The sequence below is a fragment of the Gadus morhua genome, chromosome 18 (assembly GCF_902167405.1).
Source record: "Gadus morhua chromosome 18, gadMor3.0, whole genome shotgun sequence".
Lineage (NCBI taxonomy): Eukaryota > Metazoa > Chordata > Actinopteri > Gadiformes > Gadidae > Gadus > Gadus morhua.
The window spans coordinates 67,303-83,225 of record NC_044065.1 but is presented as its reverse complement, the minus strand read 5'-3'; the positions used below and the strand labels follow the sequence as shown (position 1 = coordinate 83,225).

Sequence of the window (15,923 nt, the reverse complement as noted above, 5' to 3'; positions counted from 1 at the left end):
TCTCGAGGTGTCTGCTGGCTTGACCGCAATTCTTTTTCTATCATCCATTTTATAACTTTTCCTGCTGCAATAGTGTCCCATTACCTGCATGGAAAATGACATTACGTTTTATTGATCTCCATCGATCACATGTAAAACAAAAAGTTATATCATACTATGATGCGCTCAGCAGGGACACGTCATTATCGGGCGACAAACCCGTCCTGTAAAGTTGTTGTTCCAACACATTCATGGTCCTTCAAACTTAACAGGTAGATGAAGAGCTGGAAACCCGAACTCTTTCCAAACTGATGTTCAAAATGATAAACACGAGCAGGATCGAAATAAATATTCTGACATGCTATCCGTAATATGACCTCAAGCTTAAAGGTTGGTAATGAAAAACCGTCGATGTAAGCTTTGTACCGGCATGAACGAGACTAATGCTAATTCATTTCATGTTTGGTCAACAATTCAGGACTGTTATTCCTGTTATGTCACTTGCAGGTCGTATTCAAGGATCCATACTTGTTCCAATGACTGCTGCTACTAGGAACAAGGTGCTGTCTCTTTATTCGAGGTTGTTTCGAATTGCCCGAAACTGGCAGGCCCAGTCAGGTGTTAAACAAGACACAGAGGCTGAGAGAAATTACATTGTCCTGGAAGCCCGCAGCTTATTCAGACAAAACCAAAAGGTATTCAAATTAATGTTTTTGTGATGGTGAAAATGCCTTGCCACTTGTTGTCCCCATATGGGAAATCTTCGTGACATTATCCTTTTTTTTTCTTAAGTTAACAGATCAAGAATCCGTCAAGAGGTGCATAGACGAGTGTGAAGCAAGGATAGAAATGGGTACGAAATCGAATGCTTTGGTTACTAGTCCAAGTACTTTTATGTTTCAATATGTCATAATGTCACATAAAGATGTCCTTCTTTTGACAGGTCTACACTACAGGAATCCATTTCCAAGAGCAGTAAGTACAAACATGTTCTGTATTCACAAAGACCACATTGCTGTCAGCTGACAATGTACCCTTTTTAAATCTATTCTAATTGCAGTCGTACCTCCCGCCGATGGGCCTGGCCACACAGAAGGGCAGGAGGCTGCTCGGGCAGCAACGTCTGCGGAGACAGGCCAAGCCAGTCTACCTGCAGTCACAGGACGACACCTGAGTCTCACCGGAGCCCGACGGCGGTCATGTTACAGAGGTCACATGCCATGGGTCAGGGGAAGACCACTTCTCCAGCCATTTAAAAATATAATATAAGCTCTGCTGCAGAGAGCAAAGGTTACTTAAGTGTTACGGTTAAAGCACAGGCTACACTCAAAGGAACTGCAAAATGTTTTCATTTGTGTTCTGTGACATTGTTTATCGTGTGTGTGTGTATATATCTTATCACCTTATTTATAGTAAAGCTGTCTATATTGTTATGTGAAAAGCATCACATTGTATTTGGCCATTTATTTATTTGTTTATAATAAAGAGATAAGAAAATACTAAATGTCCAATACTTAACTAAAAACCTAGCAGAGCTCCTAAAATAGTTGTTTGGTGCATTTTACCAGTTTCCAATCTTTAGCCCACGAGACCCTAGAAGCTGGCCATTAAACATTTCATTCATTAAAGTGTAGTCTAAAAGATGACAGCGATTCATCCCCCTGACCTCCCAGTAGGGTTAGGTTAGCCTCACTAATCACCCTGACCTCCCAGTAGGGTTAGGTTAGCCTAACTAATCACCCTGACTTCCCAGTAGGGTTAGGGTTAGGTTAGCCTCACTAATCACCCTGACCTCCCAGTAGGGTTAGGTTAGCCTCACTAATCACCCTGACCTCCCAGTAGGGTTAGGTTAGCCTCACTAATCACCCTGACCTCCCAGTAGGGTTAGGTTAGCCTCACTAATCACCCTGACCTCCCAGTAGGGTTAGGGTTAGGTTAGCCTCACTAATCACCCTGACCTCCCAGTAGGGTTAGGTTAGCCTCACTAATCACCCTGATCTCCCAGTAGGGTCACCCATTAGCATGGTGCAGTGAACCTGAGCCTCTTTTCATCAGCCACACTGAACTATAAAGAATAACTTTTACATCCTAACTTTAATCTGTACAGAGAAAATACATGTTTGCTTTGGAATGTAGTGTAGTAAAATAAAGAATTACAAATGAAGTACAAGGAGCTAAGACTTGTACTTAAGGTCATTTTCGTTAAAAATATTTTCTTCTCCAGTATATGTAGCAATCGACTACTCCATCGATATTGTAAACATGGATACATTTCCTCGGTCCTATGGCTCTCAGAACTCTTCCGTCCAATCCGAGATGGTTTTGCTCAGTCGTCCAGCTGGCAGAGGCAGGCCACCCCCCGGTTCACCCAGTGGTTCTGGGCCCGGTCCGACGGCAGCTCGATGGGCAGCACGTAGTTGGTGGAGTGGCCGGTGGTGGACAGGGTCCCGCGGCGTGCGCTGGTCTTGTACACGGGACACACGTAGACGTTCTCATGCTTGAACCCGGACATCTCCCCGGGCCGGAGCCAGATGACGGGCAGAGGGTCGAACAGGATCTTCGGGAGGGACTCTCCGATCACCATCAGGTGCCGGTCCCAGCAAGCCCCCTCCATGTAGAGCCCGCGTACGTAGGCCCCGTCGTCCGGCTTCTGGTCGGTGTTGGTCTCGTTTCGGGTCACCTGGAAACATTAAGCTTGTTGAACCTCTCCTCTTTGAAAATGATGGCTGGGTTTACGTGTGAAAGGGTTGAGAGTCGTGGCTTTTCCACACTTGCCTCAAATTCAAAGCCGACAAAGTCTATGGGGATGGTGTTCTTCCTGGCGTAGTTCTGCGCTACTCCGGTGAGGAAAGATTGGGTGAAGTAGAAGCCAGAGAGCCAGAAGACTGAAGGGGGGCCATCGGCTATCCAACCCTGCCAAACCCAAACGTACAGACTAACATTTAGGGGCCACTCACACTAGCTCATTTGCATACTAAAGTCTAGAAAGTTTGGCTAGTTTGACCAACGGCCATCCCGTATTCCAGCACAGAACAGCCCCTTGGCCACGGCACACTTGGGAGAGGTGTGCCGTGGCCAAAGTCCAGATGCTAATGAGATGACACGCGCACACGCGCGGATACGCAACGTGAGCTGGATGACGTAGTCCTTGCACGACCCTTCTTTCTTTATAGGTCCATGCCCTTCTTCCCCACAACTATCGTTTTAAAACAATGGCGGCAAGCGGTTCACGAGTGGGTTTACGTTGGTGCAATAGTGAAGTCGAGTTGTTTACTTGAAATTTGGGCCGACGACAGCATTCAGTCGCAGCTGGACACCACGCTTGTTGAGGACGTATTTATCGTATTATGACGTATGTATGAAGGAGCAATCGTGCCCAGGCTACGGCCTTTGGGAGCAGTGTGACCACGGGCCAGCGGGGGGAGTGGGGAGGGGGGAAATCGTGCTGAATCTTCCTGCAGCACGGAACAGGCAAACGGCCCTAGTGTGAGTGGCCCTTAAGACCTCCGCCGTCACATGCCACAAGGCTTATGCCGAACTCCTCCTATACAGAGGAGGATCAGGCCGTAGGCCTGCCTCTCGTTGAAACCCCTGACCTGTAGGAAGGCCAGCCTGGCCAGCAGGTCGGCCACATAGCTGCCCAGGGGCTTGAGGGACGGGTAGGACTTGGCGGCCCACGAGGCGGGCACCTTGCCCACCAGCATGCTGTTGAAGACCCCCTCCAGCTCCGCAGACATCACCACCTGCCCCTTCAGAGCCTTGCAGGTGTTGATCAGACTCTGACGCACCACCTGAGTCAGCCTGGAACCATCAGATGAGTCACAACAGTCTTATAACGATGAGCGTATTGAATAGAAAACTAAGTTATGGACCACAGATACAAATGAGCTATTCAGCTAACTCTGGTATAGAACCTGTTCTGTACATGGTCCCTGCCATCCCAAAAAGGTTCTGGGTTTGATCCCCAATCAGCACATTTGTACGTGGAAGCATCTCTGAGCAAGGCGCCTAAAGAGCAGATGTCTTAACCCTGGTGAACGGACCTGTTGAAGCGAATGAGCTCCTGCCTCAGCACCGTGTTCATCGACTCCTCGTACCGCACCGGGTACTTCTCCACCACCATCTGCATGTCAAAGTCCGCCGGCAGTTTGGACAGGATGTCCTCCGCCAGCTCGTCCACCAGCTCCTGGAGCATCAGAGACATCAGAGGTGATGGGGCAGGGCGAGACAAAAGGCTTAGTGAAGTCTGTGGTGAGCCAGGTGAGCCTGCTCACCTGGGGGGACTTGGCCCCGCCCCCAGACTGTCTGGGCAGAGTCAGCAGCACTCCATCCAGCAGCTGATTGGTCTCCTGGTTGTCCTTTGTGATGTCAGCGTTGCCATGAAGTCCGAACACACACGGGTCTGTGCTAATCGGCAGATTGCGAATGTAGTCGACATAAGTCTGAAAGAAAAAACAATGTGTGTAAGATAAAGAATATCTCAATGGTGTATCTCAGCCGTAGAAGTCGTGGCTGTCCATGCCGGGCTTTATGCCGGAGCAGCCTAGGGCGTCACCGGACAGTACCTGGTGCGGGCCGTGGGGCGGGACATGGTACAGCTCCCCCTCACACAGCCGGTGGCCTGGCTGTGTGATCACATCCCAGCTGTAGAAGATGGAGAGCAGGGACACCAGCAGGCGGCGGTCCTTGTCATCCGTCACTCTGCCTCCGTAGTTACACTCCCCTGAGACCGGGCCGAGCCGGGTGCAGGGACAAGTGTTACGCTGACGGTTTGATCAATATACGGTTACACTAACGGTTTGTACTGTATAGCGTTAGGCTAACGGTTTGTACTGTACAGCGTTAGGCTAACGGTTTGTACTGTATAGCGTTAGGCTAACGGTTTGTACTGTATAGCGTTAGGCTAACGGTTTGTACTGTACAGCGTTAGGCTAACGGTTTGTACTGTATAGCGTTAGGCTAACGGTTTGTACTGTATAGCGTTAGGATAACGGTTTGTACTGTATAGCGTTAGGCTAACGGTTTGTACTGTATAGCGTTAGGCTAGCGGTTTGTACTGCATAGCGTTAGGCTAACGGTTTGTACTGTATAGCGTTAGGCTAACGGTTTGTACTGTGTAGCGTTAGGCTAACGGTTTGTACTGTATAGCGTTAGGCTAACGGTTTGTACTGTATAGCGTTAGGCTAACGGTTTGTACTGTATAGCGTTAGGCTAACGGTTTGTACTGTATAGCGTTAGGCTAACGGTTTGTACTGTATAGCGTTAGGCTAACGGTTTGTACTGTGTAGCGTTAGGCTAAAGGTTGTTACTGTATAGCGTTAGGCTACCGGTTTGTACTGTATAGCGTTAGGCTAACGGTTTGTACTGTATAGCGTTAGATTAACGGTTTGTACTGTATAGCGTTAGGCTAACGGTTTGTACTGTATAGCGTTAGGCTAACGGTTTATACTGTATAGCTTTTATTGGTTGCTTTTCCGGTAAAGCTAACAAATATAATATCACAATTATAATTATCAACTTGTGCAGGACACTCATTCGCTTTCATCTATATCTCATAGGTAATTGATCCATTAATCACAGGATAAGGATCTAGGGTTGGATCGGTTAGATGGCTTAGTTAGTTGAGGAGCAGCGTCTACAGACGGTCTCTCACCCGTCAAGTAGGTGAGGGCCTCCAGAGGCACCTCCTCATACTCCTCCAGGAACATCTTGAGCTGCCTCATGCTTATCCTCAGGTCCGACTCGTTGAACTCGTAGGGGATGTTCCATCCTAAGGCCAAAACACGTCAACCATCAGTGCACACGCTAAGAGACAAACCTTACATTGGTCCATTTGGTCTTGGCAGGCTCAGCTGGCAGAGCAAGGCATTAACAACGCCAGGTTGAGGGTTTGACTTCCACTGGTGCTCAGTAGGCTAAGAACGCCTTTGCTCAAGGTACTGCCAGACGCCTTTGATGAAAGCGTCGACGCTATGACTTTCATTCAACCCTAACCCTAACCCTCACCCCAACCCCACCCTAACCCTAACCCTAACCCCAACCCCAACCCCAACCCTCACCCTAACCCTCACCCCACCCTAACCCTAACCCTAACCCCAACCCCAACCCTAACCCTCACCCCACCCTAACCCCACCCTAACCCTAACCCTAACCCCAACCCCAACCCTAACCCTCACCCTAACCCTCACCCCACCCTAACCCCACCCTAACCCTCACCCCACCCTAACCCCACCCTAACCCTCACCCCACCCTAACCCTAACCCTCACCCCACCCTAACCCCGCCCTAACCCCACCCTAACCCTAACCCTAACCTCACCCAGTGGTCCAAAGTTCCTCCTCTCCTGGACCAGAGCGTGGAAGAAGCTCAGACTGAAGAGCATCTTCTGCCAGACCTCCTGCTTCTGGGAGCCGCAGAAGAAGTCCGGGTCGCTGATGGGGTGGCTGGAATAGGAGCGCAGCAGGTTGGCTCTGAGGCCCTTCGGGGGCTCGTTGGTCATCTTCACGCCGTTCTGCAGGATGCTGACCGGGAACTTGTCAGATGGATAACTGGTGAGCCACAACCTGAGAGGAGAGATCATCTGATTCATTTTGGATTCATAACCCCTCCTTTCTGTCCTCACGGCTGGGTCTTCCTTTAGACATCATTAACAGGGTTAGGGTTAGCCATAACCCTAACCCTAATCCTAACCCATCATTAACACCTGCATACGAATCGCTTGGATCAAAGTCAACAAAGACTAAACAACAAATAGTAGGACCATTACTTGTTGCTTCTGTGTGTTGCTGTGTGTTGTGTTGCTGTGTGTTGCTGTGTGTTGTGTTGCTGTGTGTTGTGTTGCTGTGTGTGTTGTTGCTGTGTGTTGTGTTGCTGTGTGTTGCTGTGTGTTGTGTTGCTGTGTGTTGTGTTGCTGTGTGTTATGTTGCTGTGTGTTGCTGTGTGTTGTGTTGCTGTGTGTTGCTGTGTGTTGTGTTGCTGTGTGTTGCTGTGTGTTGTGTTGCTGTGTGTTGCTGTATGTTGCTGTGTGTTGTGTTGCTGTGTGTTGCTGTGTGTTGCTGTGTGTTGTGTTGCTGTGTGTTGTGTTGCTGTGTGTTGCTGTGTGTTGTGTTGCTGTGTGTTGCTGTGTGTTGTGTTGCTGTGTGTTGCTGTGTGTTGTGTTGCTGTGTGTTGCTGTGTGTTGTGTTGCTGTGTGTTGTGTTGCTGTGTGTTGCTGTGTGTTGTGTTGCTGTGTGTTGCTGTGTGTTGCTGTGTGTTGCTGTGTGTTGCTGTGTGTTGTGTTGCTGTGTGTTGCTGTGTGTTGTGTTGCTGCGTGTTGTGTTGCTGTGTGTTGCTGTGTGTTGTGTTGCTGTGTGTTGTGTTGCTGTGTGTTGTGTTGCTGTGTGTTGTGTTGCTGTGTGTTGCTGTGTGTTGCTGTGTGTTGTGTTGCTGTGTGTTGTGTTGCTGTGTGTTGTGTTGCTGTGTGTTGTGTTGCTGTGTGTTGTGTTGCTGTGTGTTGCTGTGTGTTGCTGTGTGTTGCTGTGTGTTGCTGTGTGTTGTGTTGCTGTGTGTTGTGTTGCTGTGTGTTGCTGTGTGTTGCTGTGTGTTGTGTTGCTGCGTGTTGTGTTGCTGTGTGTTGCTGTGTGTTGTGTTGCTGTGTGTTGTGTTGCTGTGTGTTGTGTTGCTGTGTGTTGCTGTGTGTTGCTGTGTGTTGCTGTGTGTTGCTGTGTGTTGTGTTGCTGTGTGTTGTGTTGCTGTGTGTTGCTGTGTGTTGCTGTGTGTTGCTGTGTGTTGTGTTTCCGTGCGTTGCTGTGTGTTGTGTTGCTGTGTGTTGTGTTGCTGTGTGTTGCTGTGTGTTGTGTTGCTGTGTGTTGCTGTGTGTTGTGTTGCTGTGTGTTGTGTTGCTGTGTGTTGTGTTGCTGTGTGTTGCTGTGTGTTGCTGTGTGTTGTGTTGCTGTGTGTTGTGTTGCTGTGTGTTGCTGTGTGTTGTGTTGCTGTGTGTTGTGTTGCTGTGTGTTGTGTTGCTGTGTGTTGTGTTACTGTGTGTTGCTGTGTGTTGTGTTGCTTTGTGTTGTGTTGCTGTGTGTTGTGTTACTGTGTGTTGCTGTGTGTTGTGTTGCTGTGTGTTGTGTTACTGTGTGTAGCTGTGTGTTGTGTTGCTGTGTGTTGTGTTGCTGTGTGTTGCTGTGTGTTGTGTTGCTGTGTGTTGCTGTGTGTTGCTGTGTGTTGTGTTGCTGTGTGTTGCTGTGTGTTGTGTTGCTGTGTGTTGTGTTGCTGTGTGTTGTGTTGCTGTGTGTTGTGTTGCTGTGTGTTGCTGTGTGTTGCTGTGTGTTGTGTTGCTGTGTGTTGTGTTGCTGTGTGTTGCTGTGTGTTGCTGTGTGTTGTGTTGCTGTGTGTTGTGTTGCTGTGTGTTGCTGTGTGTTGTGTTGCTGTGTGTTGTGTTGCTGTGTGTTGCTGTGTGTTGCTGTGTGTTGCATTGTTGTGTGTTGTGTTGCTGTGTGTTGCTGTGTGTTGCTGTGTGTTGTGTTGCTGTGTGTTGTGTTGCTGTGTGTTGTGTTGCTGTGTGTTGCTGTGTGTTGTGTTGCTGTGTGTTGTGTTGCTGTGTGTTGCTGTGTGTTGTGTTGCTGTGTGTTGTGTTGCTGTGTGTTGTGTTGCTGAGTGTTGCTGTGTGTTGCTGTGTGTTGTGTTGCTGTGTGTTGTGTTGCTGTGTGTTGCTGTGTGTTGCTGTGTGTTGTGTTGCTGTGTGTTGCTGTGTGTTGTGTTGCTGTGTGTTGTGTTGCTGTGTGTTGCTGTGTGTTGCTGTGTGTTGTGTTGCTGTGTGTTGTGTTGCTGTGTGTTGCTGTGTGTTGTGTTGCTGTGTGTTGTGTTGCTGTGTGTTGCTGTGTGTTGCTGTGTGTTGTGTTGCTGTGTGTTGCTGTGTGTTGTGTTGCTGTGTGTTGCTGTGTGTTGCTGTGTGTTGTGTTGCTGTGTGTTGTGTTGCTGTGTGTTGCTGTGTGTTGCTGTGTGTTGTGTTGCTGTGTGCTGTGTGTTGTGTTGCTGTGTGTTGTGTTGCTGTGTGTTGCTGTGTGTTGCTGTGTGTTGTGTTGTTGTGTGTTGCTGTGTGTTGCGTTGTGTTGCTGTGTGTTGCTGTGTGTTGTGTTGCTGTGTGCTGTGTTGCTGTGTGTTGTGTTGCTGTGTGTTGCTGTGTGTTGTGTTGCTGTGTGTTGTGTTGCTGTGTGCTGTGTTACTGTGTGTTGCTGTGTGTTGTGTTGCTTTGTGTTGTGTTGCTTTGTGTTGTGTTACTGTGTGTTGCTGTGTGTTGTGTTGCTGTGTGTTGTGTTACTGTGTGTTGCTGTGTGTTGTGTTGCTGTGTGATGCTGTGTGTTGTGTTGCTTTGTGTTGTGTTGCTGTGTGTTGTGTTACTGTGTGTTGCTGTGTGTTGTGTTGCTGTGTGTTGCTTTGTGTTGTGTTGCTGTGTGTTGTGTTGCTGTGTGTTGCTGTGTGTTGTGTTGCTGTGTGTTGTGTTACTGTGTGTCGCTGTGTGTTGTGTTGCTTTGTGTTGTGTTGCTGTGTGTTGTGTTACTGTGTGTTGCTGTGTGTTGTGTTGCTGTGTGTTGCTTTGTGTTGTGTTGCTGTGTGTTGTGTTGCTGTGTGTTGCTGTGTGTTGTGTTGCTGTGTGTTGTGTTGCTGTGTGTTGCTGTGTGTTGTGTTGCTGTGTGTTGCTTTGTGTTGTGTTGCTGTGTGTTGCTGTGTGTTGTGTTGCTGTGTAGTACAAACCGCTATACAGTACAAACCGTTAGCCTAACGCTGTACAGTACAAACCGTTAGCCTAACGCTATACAGTACAAACCGTTAGCCTAACGCTATACAGTACAAACCGTTAGCCTAACGCTGTACAGTACAAACCGTAAGCCTAACGCTATACAGTACAAACCGTTAGCCTAACGCTATGCAGTACAAACCGTTAGCCTAACGCTGTACAGTACAAACCGTTAGCCTAACGCTATACAGTACAAACCGTTAGTGTAACCGTATATTGATCAAACCGTCAGCGTAACACTTGTCCCTGCACCCGGCTCGGCCCGGTCTCAGGGGAGTGTAACTACGGAGGCAGAGTGACGGATGACAAGGACCGCCGCCTGCTGGTGTCCCTGCTCTCCATCTTCTACAGCTGGGATGTGATCACACAGCCAGGCCACCGGCTGTGTGAGGGGGAGCTGTACCATGTCCCGCCCCACGGCCCGCACCAGGTACTGTCCGGTGACGCCCTAGGCTGCTCCGGCATAAAGCCCGGCATGGACAGCCACGACTTCTACGGCTGAGATACACCATTGAGATATTCTTTATCTTACACACATTGTTTTTTCTTTCAGACTTATGTCGACTACATTCGCAATCTGCCGATTAGCACAGACCCGTGTGTGTTCGGACTTCATGGCAACGCTGACATCACAAAGGACAACCAGGAGACCAATCTGTGTTGCTGTGTGTTGTGTTGCTGTGTGTTGTGTTTCTGCGTTTTGCTGTGTGTTGTGTTGCTGTGTGTTGTTGTGTGTTGCGTTGCTGTGTGTTGCGTTTCTGTGTGTTGTGTTGCTGTGTGTTGTGTTGCTGTGTGTTGCTGTGTGTTGCTGTGTTGTGTGTTGCTGTGTGTTGTGTTGCTGTGTGTTGTGCTGCTGTGTGTTGCTTTGTGTTGAATTACGGTGTGTTGCTGTGTGTTGTGTTGCTGTGTGTTGTGTTGCTGTGTGTTGTGTTGCTGTGTGTTGCCTTGTGTTGTGTTGCTGTGTGTTGTGTTGCTGTGTGTTGTGTTGCTCAGACCTAAAGTCGGGATGCGTATTCTCGGGGTGAGGGTTAGGGGCTGGTTTAGGGTTAGGGTTAGGGGCCCCTACCTGAAGTCGGGGTGCGTATTCTCGGGGGTGATGTTCTCCACACAGATCCTCTCCAGCGCATGCATCCAGCTGGTGGCCAGGTGGCAGTTCTGCAACACCACCCAGACGCCCTCGGTGAGGGCCCGCTCTATCATCCGGGCGGCGATTGGACCCTGGCCCTGGCCCAGGGAGATGGTCTGCGTCTTTCTACCACCCATCCCAAGGTCCTCCGCAAACTGCAGCAGACCTGAAGGTATGAATGCAGAATAAATGAAGTCTGAAGGCATCGTGTAGAGCGGTGAGATCAACAAAGCATGACCCCAACCATAACCGGTCAGGATAAGGACGATGTATCAGGGAAAGGAAATGGATGGATTTGATTTCAGTAATTACATTTCAATAACAATACAACCAATGTACAAATATCAATAAAAAAGATGGTGGTAGAAAAAAGACATTTTATCGCACAATTATAAGGAAAAATGCAAATAGTGATGCAAGTCACCTGCAGTGGGATCCGATCCTGGTGACAGCACGAAGATGAGAGGAGAGCAGCAGTTCGAGTCCCTGTAGCTCCCGGCCAGGTCGAAGGTGGGCGGCTCTGTGAAGGCCCGCCCCATGTTGTCAACGATGAACTGCTCCACGGCCGGCACTAGCTTGTCCGGCCTGAAGCAGCGCAGCATCAGCAGGCGGTCCATGCCCGCCAGCGCCCCCCAGTGGTCAGGCAGCGCCTCCTCCTGGGGCCGCCCCGAGTCGTACACGGCCTTCCAGCGGGGGAGGTGGTCTCGGACGTGCTCAAAGAACCCCCCCAGGTTAGGCAGCTTGGTTGCCCTGACGATCTCGGACCAGGATTTGTCTGAGAGCCACTCGGGGGCCGGGTTGGGGTGAGGGTTGTCCAGGGCGACGCCCCCGGTCAGGAGGAAGCGCCAGACCCCGGGGTCCACGCGCCCCTTGCTTTGCATGAGCCCAACGGTGAGGAGCAGGGAGAAGAGCAGCTTGTCCTTCTCGAAGAGGGAGCGGCACACGTTGTTGTACATGCTGAGTGTGAAGTGGCGGACGATGTGGGCGATCCTCTCACTCAGGTCCTGGCTCTGGACGCTCTGGGAGATGGACTGCTGGTAGAGGTTGATGAACCAGCCCAGGGAGTACTGGTACATGGGCTCGATGTTGGCCAGCTCCGAGATGCAGAAGAACAGCGTGGAGGAGTGCTCGGCTACGGGACGGTACCCCATGCGCGTCCGGTCGATCTCTGTCTCGGTGAAGCTGGCTATCTTCTGCTTCTCCGAGATCTCCTCCGACAGGACCTTCGAGGAGGACAGGATCTCGATGGCGGTCTCGTCCTCCAGGATGTTCCCCTCTGAGGAGGAGAGTACCTGCAGGATCTGGTCCTCGATCGCCTTCAGCTGCTTGTTGTTGGCCGCGCTCTCCAGGATCAGCTGGTTCTTCTTCTCCTCCAACTCAGGTTTCTCTCTGGCCGCCACGATCCCCAACAGCTGGTCCTCCAAGCCCTGAGGGGTGATCATGAAGTTGAGCAAGCAGACTTTGACGGCCACCTCGGGGAGGTAGTGAGGGTTCCTCAGCCCAGTGGTCATGTAGAACAAGAAGTTCTTTGAGTACTCCACGATGTTCTCCCCCAGCTTCATGTAGTCCACGCCCTGCTGTCTGAAGGTCTGCTTCATCAACAGCGGCTCCAGCACCGCGTCCAGCTCCTCTCCCACGTTCTCCAGGAGCACCGGCGTCCCGAACTGGATAGAGTTCTCCAGAACCCTCATGAAGTTAGCGTCGGAGAGCTTGATGACGGCCAGCTGGTTGGCCTTCTCCATGTTCCTGATCCACTTGTTCGCTTGGCCCTGGGGGTCGATCATGAGGGGCCATCGGCGGGAGGTGGACACGATGATGCCGTTGTCCGTGGAGTAGGAGTCCACGGGGAGCCCGGCGATCTGCCACGCCCTGATGGCCACCTGGTTGCCCAGGGTGCTGCCGAGGGTGAAATCCTCAGAGCACGGGATCTTCTTCTCCTTGCACAGGACGTGCCAGTTCTGCTGACACTCCATGCGGTAGTCGACCGTGAAGGCCCCGAGGTACGCCACGCTGCCGGAGGCCAGCAGGACATCGCCCGTCAGGTTGGTGTATCTGGAGGAGGACACCACTTATTGCCCATAATGCTAAACTGCCTTATGTTCTAAATGAAAGGGAATCCAGCAGCATCGCCATTTTAATTGCCATTAAACAATGCGAGGGTGTTACTGCTGTGTTGGTAAGCAAAGGATTTTAGCGACCCATCATTTATGCATTTTTTATTTGGCTAAGGTGGGTTGTGAGTCTTTGGGCTGCTAATCAAACCCTCAGCCAATCCTTTAGGGTTAGGGTTAGGGTTAACCCTAACCCTATCCGGCCCCAGCAAAACAAGTACCTGATTCCCAGCAGCCGGGCGGCCTCGGTCCAGCGGTGCTTCTCTCCTCCCAGTCCTCCTATCAGCTTCTCTGCCCGGATCAGCTTCTGGGAGCACAGCTGGATGTTGTCCTCCAGGTCCTTCTTCTTGCCGTTCATCTCGGCGAAGGTGTGGTTGAGGCCCTGCAGGCGGTCCTCCACCTCCTTAAGCTCCGCCCTCTTCACGGCCAGCGTGGCCATCTGGACGGCCAGCTCGTCCTCCGCCGCTCTGAGCCGGGCCTTCTTGGGCGCCACCACCTTGGCCACGCGCTCGTAAACCTCCATGGCCCTCACCCAGCTGCAGAGGCCCTCGCAGGCGGACGACACGTTCTTGATAATGGACGGCTGAAACTCTGGGTTGTCGATGAACTTCTCTCTGATCTTCTTGATGGAGGCAACGGGAATGTTGTCTTTATCGTAGGCTTTGAGGTGGTCCAAAAACTTCATGTCTCCCAGGAGCTTCTTGGACGGACCCCAGAAGTCCTCGACCATCTTGCCTGATCCACACAAGGGTCAAAGGATCAACAGAATTATCTTGGTCTAATCAATGGCTGAGGATCGTCTGGAGGTCCTACCTGAGCCACCGGGATCCGGCCTCCTCTCGGCTTTGATGCCCTTCATGACGCAGATGGACTCCATCACCAGCTTGACCAGTCCGGGGGGGTTCTGCATGGACTTGACCACCGTGATGTCGGCAGGCTTCAGGGTGTTCAGGGCTGACAGGGCCGCCTCCAGGGCGGGCATGGCCTCGGCCAGGTCTCCCTCGCACTCGTCCTGAACCGTAGTAGGGAGAGGAAATCCTCCATCTCTGATCATAGGCCGCTTACCCTAATCCCACTTGTTACGTTTTCTTCCTTATACTTCGAGGGAGTTCATCTGCCTCGGCAAACTATGATAACATAACAATAATCTAATAAATATTATCCAATACAATGACTAAGAAGTAAATGCTCTGTAAAACATGTACCATTAATTCCCATGTCCTATCCGAGAGTATAGAGTACCTTTATGGCTTTGGCTGCTGCGGCTGCGTCATTGGCCACCTTCTCATCCGCAGAAACCAGTTCCTTCTTTGCGTCCACCTCCATCGTTTCCTTCTCTATCTGCACCATCATCTTGTCCGTCTCCGCTGAGGTCTTGATCAGCTCTGGCTGCAAGGCGGTCAGCTCCTTCTGCATCAGGGTCACCTGGGGACCCAAACAGAGTTAGGTTAACCAAAGTGTCGATTGGTTCAAGGTGATTAGAGAGAACATCTCTCATGTTGGTCAAAATGTTGAATATTAAGCTTTTGAGAAAAGGGTGAGAACGTCCTGGAAGGTCACCTGAGAGGCCGCAAAGCCCAACTTCTGTAGACCGATGATGTAGCGGTTCTTCATGGTGTGCACCTCATCCCTCTTGGAGTTCAGCAGAGCCTTGAAGGTCTGGATGAGCTGCAGGTAGGAAGTGGGAGTCACGTAGTTGTGTCTCCTCAGTCTGGTGAAGTACATCTCGGACATGTCCCTAACACTTGTCTGGAAGGTCTTGCACATCTCCACCACTCTGAAACCCAACGAGAGACAATAAGAAATCAATGTCTGAGGTGGTCTCTGGGCTTAACCCTTACTCACAGACAGACAGACACACATACAGATACTGAGACATATAGATAGAAAAAAGGACTTTGCTGCAGCACAACCAGACAGGACAAGAAAAAACCATAAACTCACAGAAACCGAGGGCACATAGTAAAAGTTAAAATATTCAAAATGTTCCAAAAACGTAATAGTTATTCTTGATTCTACAGGGCTAGCACATAAGATAGAATCCGATAATTGATTACAAGGCTGTGTTGATTAATCCATTAAGATTGATCAGTTCTGGTATCAAGTGGAGGGTTATTTCTGTGTAGCAGACTGCGAGCCATGGCACTGAGGGCCGGATGAACAGGATGTTGTGTTTTATAGCCTTACGCCAGTCTAACGTCAACGTCCATCTCCACATCCTCTAAGAACTTATAGGCCACCATCTCCAGAGCGTCCGTGGGCCAGGCCTGGAACCAGTCGATGGTGCAGCAGTTGATCAGGGAAGGGAACATCCGTAGACGGTTCCTGAACGAGTCACCGATGGGACTCATGGCTTTTCAAATTGGAGCAAAGATTGTGTGTTACCAAAGGCACAATAATTCACCGTCCTAGAGGGAAGCTCAAGAATGAATCTCTTATGAGTGCACAGTAACCCTAACCCAGGGTTAGCCCCAACCCTAACCAAGGGTTAGCCCCAACCCTAACCAAGGGTTAGCCCTAACCCTAACCAAGGGTTAGCCCCAACCCTAACCAAGGGTTAGCCCCAACCCTAACCAAGGGTTAGCCCCAACCCTAACCAAGGGTTAGCCCCAACCCTAACCAAGGGTTAGCCCTAACCCTAACCAAGGGTTAGCCCCAACCCTAACCAAGGGTTAGCCCAAAACTTAATCAAGGGTTAGCCCCAACCCTAACCAAGGGTTAGCCCCAACCCTAACCAAGGGTTAACCCCAACCCTAACCGGTTAGCCCTAACCCTTACCGGTTACCCCTAACCTTAACCATGGATTAGCCCCTACCCTAACCAGTAAGCCCTAACCCTTACCGGTTACCCCTAACCTTAACCATTGGTTAGCCCTAAAGCTTACCGGTTAACCCTAACCAGTTACCCCTAACCTTAACCATGGGTTAGCCCTA

General features: G+C 50.4%; 2 protein-coding genes across 3 annotated transcripts in view; one reads left to right on the top strand and one right to left on the bottom strand.

Annotated features, from left to right (window-relative positions):
• The first annotated feature begins 118 nt into the window (after positions 1-118).
• Positions 119-1,477, top strand: lyrm1 (LYR motif containing 1). 2 transcript variants are annotated; one of them, XM_030340690.1, is made up of 5 exons: positions 119-369; positions 487-674; positions 772-832; positions 923-954; positions 1,040-1,477. In XM_030340690.1, exons 2-5 carry the CDS (start codon positions 516-518, stop codon positions 1,151-1,153), a joined length of 366 nt encoding a protein of 121 aa, XP_030196550.1. In that variant the 5' UTR covers positions 119-369; positions 487-515; the 3' UTR covers positions 1,154-1,477. The 2 variants fall into 2 exon arrangements, with proteins under 2 accessions (XP_030196550.1, XP_030196551.1); XM_030340691.1 differs by having other exon boundaries at positions 140-251.
• A 149-nt stretch (positions 1,478-1,626) lies between these two features.
• Positions 1,627-15,923, bottom strand: part of dnah3 (dynein axonemal heavy chain 3) — a 52,413-nt gene continuing 38,116 nt past the window's right edge. Inside the window, exons 47-61 of the mRNA XM_030340918.1 lie at positions 15,178-15,343; positions 14,551-14,767; positions 14,233-14,415; positions 13,804-14,002; positions 13,212-13,725; positions 11,304-12,931; positions 10,820-11,045; positions 6,297-6,541; positions 5,633-5,749; positions 4,545-4,702; positions 4,254-4,421; positions 4,023-4,165; positions 3,576-3,780; positions 2,755-2,892; positions 1,627-2,659 (exon numbers count right to left, since the gene is read on the bottom strand). Of these exons, the coding sequence (XP_030196778.1) occupies positions 2,306-2,659; positions 2,755-2,892; positions 3,576-3,780; positions 4,023-4,165; positions 4,254-4,421; positions 4,545-4,702; positions 5,633-5,749; positions 6,297-6,541; positions 10,820-11,045; positions 11,304-12,931; positions 13,212-13,725; positions 13,804-14,002; positions 14,233-14,415; positions 14,551-14,767; positions 15,178-15,343 (4,661 nt within the window). The 3' untranslated portion in view covers positions 1,627-2,305. The remainder of the gene's footprint in view (positions 2,660-2,754; positions 2,893-3,575; positions 3,781-4,022; positions 4,166-4,253; positions 4,422-4,544; positions 4,703-5,632; positions 5,750-6,296; positions 6,542-10,819; positions 11,046-11,303; positions 12,932-13,211; positions 13,726-13,803; positions 14,003-14,232; positions 14,416-14,550; positions 14,768-15,177; positions 15,344-15,923) is intronic.